The following is a 3,712-nucleotide window of genomic DNA, read 5'->3' as shown; positions in this document are numbered from 1 at the left end:
CATAAAAAAAATTCAAAATTTAAAAAAACACAATTTAAATCACGTTCCCAAATAAAACCATAGTAAAAAAGCAAAACCATTTAAAAAAAATTAAGAAAAAAGGCAACTCCATTTTTCAAAAAATATTAAGAGAAAAAAATTGTAGTTTTTAGTCAATTTAACGTCATAGCAATCATAGCTTAGTCAATTTCACTCCTTTGGTTAATCCGTGAGATTAAAATAAAACTTGATACTCTAATTATGCTGTCTGTTGTTTGTGTCAATACAAAGGCTTGATAACCAAACATTTGGCAGATTTGTTACTTTTACGCCGGAGGGTTCCAGCTAGTTCACCTCTGCAAAATGCCTGCCAGTTTGCTTATTTTCCATGCTTGCTAGGAGCAACAAGAAAAGAACGGCAGGCCAGAAGGGTAAAAAATAGAAGAAAAATTTATGAGATTTACAACCCTTATTTTTACATTTCAAAAATATTTTTAAATAAATTATTATTAATGTTTTTAAATTATTTTGATATGATAATATTAAAAATAATTTTTTTAAAATTTAAAAAATATTATTTTAATTTATTTTCGAACAAAAAATATTTTAAAAAATAATATTTACCGATTACCACTCTCAAATACCTCGTTAGATATAGCTTGCTTGTTGCCAATATATATAGATTTCTAATTTGTTTGTTAATTAATGATGAAACCAGTTCTATAGTTTATAAAAGATAATTTTAAAAGGATAATTTAATTGTTAAGAAAATATATTTCTTTTTTAAAATTCAGACCTTGAAAACCACGTGGAGGATATACTCTGAACATTGCTCACGGAATGAATTTAATATGAATTAGCATACAAACTAATATAAAAATACTTTATAGAAGAGAGATTCTTAATGCACAATCTAAGGAAAACATTCGAATATTATTCGGGCTAATTAATAATGCCAAGTCAAACATCAAAACGTGTTTCAGGGAGGGGTTTTTTACAAATAAAAACTTAATGGGCCTTCTCAAACGGATCTAAGCAAGCTTTCATTGAATCCATAATCATATTAAGGGCCCATTTCACGATCCATTAATTCATCGATTAGAATTTAGAAGAGATTGCTAAAAAAGGAAAGAGAAAATGGAGATGCGGGGTATCGATCCCCGTACCTCTCGCATGCTAAGCGAGCGCTCTACCATCTGAGCTACATCCCCTTGATGTTTACCCGTTAGAAGTATATATTATATATCAGTAGATATACATTAGATTATCACATGTATAAAGACTAATCATTGTCACATACTTGGATAATGAAAGGTATGTGAAAAGCAAGATCATGATCATGAGCATACAATTGGCTCACGGAAGCGTCTTCTTCAGATGGCAAATGGCTTCCCTGATTTAGATTCGAAAGCTTGACTCTATTTTGCTTTCGTTTTGCCTTAAGACTACTCGTGCCCTGCAATGGACATAGACATGAACACTTGGACACTTCAATTACATGGAAAGATGAAAGAAATTTTGAAAAAACAGGCAAGTCAGACATGTATCAGTGTGTCGGATATAGGATCCCGAGTCCAAGCAACATTGCTATGTATATTACCCTTCCCTGCTTATGTTTGGTTGCTTTACACTCTTGGCTGTCAGTTTGCATGAAACACCTATGTTTTCTTTAAGCAAAGCTTGGCCTCTGATGTCAGAGACAATCATTGGATTATGCTGGGATCTTTCCTCAATATTCTTCATCAGCACTCTTGATGACAGTTATAGGACATTTCAGAAAATAAAGGAGCTTGATTTGGCTTATGTTCGTTTCAACACAAGTATATATGTTACTGCTGAATCCAGTTGCTGATTTATTTTATCTGTCGATGTTCAGTTTTCATAGTTTGCCCTTCCAGGAATTACTCAAATGCATGACAATCCTTTTGAGACTTTGTTAATTAGTCTTAGTCTTAGCTTAGCACCTTTCAGGTGAACAGGAGGTAAAGATTTGTCAGGCTTAGGCTTTTGCCTATTGCCCAGTCTTAATGAACCTCTCCCTTTCTCTTGATTTTTGGCCTTTTTTCTTTTTCTCTGTATGCTAGTAGTGAACTCTGCAGCTGGAAAGAAGATGAACTCTTTTTTGGTTATAATCCACTTCATGCCATCATGATCAGTCTCTTAATTCGTTGCTCGTTAGATCAGATGCTTGTAAGGTGGAAGCTGTCCAAAACCCATCATGTGAAAAGGAACCTTTGTTGCCTTAACAAGGGTTACTCAATAGTGTTTGCTCATGTTTCGAACATGATCCTTTGATGGGCATACCTCTACTCTCTTATCGCTAAAGGTTCGGCATAAATTATATTCTTACAGGGTTCTTGTCATTTACACTAATGATGTAAGAGATTTCATTATGCTAGGAATTAGGAGTAACATTACCTTGTAAAGTTTAATTTCTTACATTCACAGACTCACTTAAAACTTACAGATGATCAGAAATTTTGGCCAGGATGCCTTTTCCTGGAGCTGGAGGAGTATCAGAATCCAGAGAGCTCTTGGGAATTCTTACTTCTAGAAACATGTCATTACTCACATACGCCTCGGTATCTTTCCAATCAGCATCTCCTGGAAGCTCAAGCCTTCTAACATAACCATGTTCCCACCAGTTGCCACTTCTCCAGTCTTTCGTTTTCGACTGATCTCTTTTCGGTTTCCACTGACCACTAATTTCCATGATTTTCCCATTTTCGACAAAGAATTGCACGGTATTATTCTCCACTCCCGCTGTAACAAATCATAACATTTGAGAAAATTCAAAAGCATTCCTTAAAGGGAAAATTTGCTTCAGTTTAAACCTATGGAGTTTTGGCCTTATCTTCAAGTCTTCTGGTATAATCATATTTAAGCCTGTGACTCCTTAGGTTTTATTGTTTCCTTGGTTCATAATCATCATTTCAAGCAAAGTTCAGAAATTTTAAAGATCGCGAATTGCTAAGAACACTTACCTGATAAATCAGCTTTTAGTACATAGGCATCATCTGTCTGAAACCAATCAATATTAGTCTTGCCAGAGCTCCGAAGATTAGATAACAAGACATCTGACTCAAACTCCCAAAGTGGAAAGGCATCTGAAGGATCGAAATATTTTCCAAACAATAATGGACTGAACAGTGATCCGTCACCAAAAATCTTATGCACTTCTGGACTTCCCAGGGAAAAAAATCTCTTGAACATGTCCTCACTTAATGAAACACTCCATTTGTGTGGAGTTTGATCTTCTGTGTGAACTTCTAGCTGTTTCCAACTTGCCATTACTAACTAGAGCTGAGAATTTTAAGAATTTTTCCTGGAGACAGTTTATACTTAATTGGCTTTTAGACTTCTTATAGTGTGAGAGCAGCCTTTTGAGAAAGCAAAGAACAAATTCCTTGAAAAGATTTGGAGGGCTGTAAAGCAAGAAGGAATATATTCCTTTCACACCTTGTTCAACAGTAAGAAGTAATGGAAGAGCCATGCACTGATGCCATGTGGCTACCCACTGAAATAAGCATGCCAATAGATTATTTTGAAAGAACGGGTCAGAGCTCATTTAGCCTTTAGAAGAGAATCTTCAGTAGTTTTCCAGGAACTATGTATACCCTTGCTGTCCACACAATCACAATGGCAGGACACTTCATCAGTTCTTTGTCTCTAGTACTTGTCACAATCTTGATGTGTTTAAGCGAATGAAAACACCTGGATTTGAAACTCAGAC

The 3,712-nt window shown here is 35.0% G+C and overlaps 1 protein-coding gene and 1 non-coding gene across 2 annotated transcripts; both read right to left on the bottom strand.

Annotated features, from left to right (window-relative positions):
* Positions 1–1,117: 1,117 nt before the first annotated feature.
* TRNAA-AGC (transfer RNA alanine (anticodon AGC)) lies at positions 1,118–1,190 on the bottom strand. The gene has a single exon. It is a non-coding gene; the product is annotated as a tRNA-Ala (tRNA).
* A 1,152-nt stretch (positions 1,191–2,342) lies between these two features.
* On the bottom strand, positions 2,343–3,335 carry LOC7454403 (21.7 kDa class VI heat shock protein). Its single transcript, XM_002316930.4, has 2 exons — positions 2,964–3,335; positions 2,343–2,742 (listed from the first exon to the last, which is right to left on the bottom strand). Exons 1-2 carry the CDS (start codon positions 3,268–3,270, stop codon positions 2,441–2,443), a joined length of 609 nt encoding a protein of 202 aa, XP_002316966.1. The 5' UTR covers positions 3,271–3,335; the 3' UTR covers positions 2,343–2,440.
* Positions 3,336–3,712: the final 377 nt, after the last annotated feature.

The sequence above is a fragment of the Populus trichocarpa genome, chromosome 11 (genome assembly GCF_000002775.5).
Source record: "Populus trichocarpa isolate Nisqually-1 chromosome 11, P.trichocarpa_v4.1, whole genome shotgun sequence".
NCBI lineage: Eukaryota > Viridiplantae > Streptophyta > Magnoliopsida > Malpighiales > Salicaceae > Populus > Populus trichocarpa.
The sequence above is the reverse complement of the archived record's forward strand: the minus strand, read 5'-3'. Positions and strand labels throughout refer to the sequence as shown.

Excerpts from the sequence above, each read along its gene's own strand:
- LOC7454403 (XM_002316930.4), bottom strand. The coding sequence starts at position 3,270 with ATGGCAAGTTGGAAACAGCTAGAAGTTCACACAGAAGATCAAACTCCA. Across the intron at positions 2,743-2,963 it reads ACTAAAAGCTGATTTATCAG|CGGGAGTGGAGAATAATACC; the intron begins GTAAGTGTTCTT and ends GATTTGTTACAG.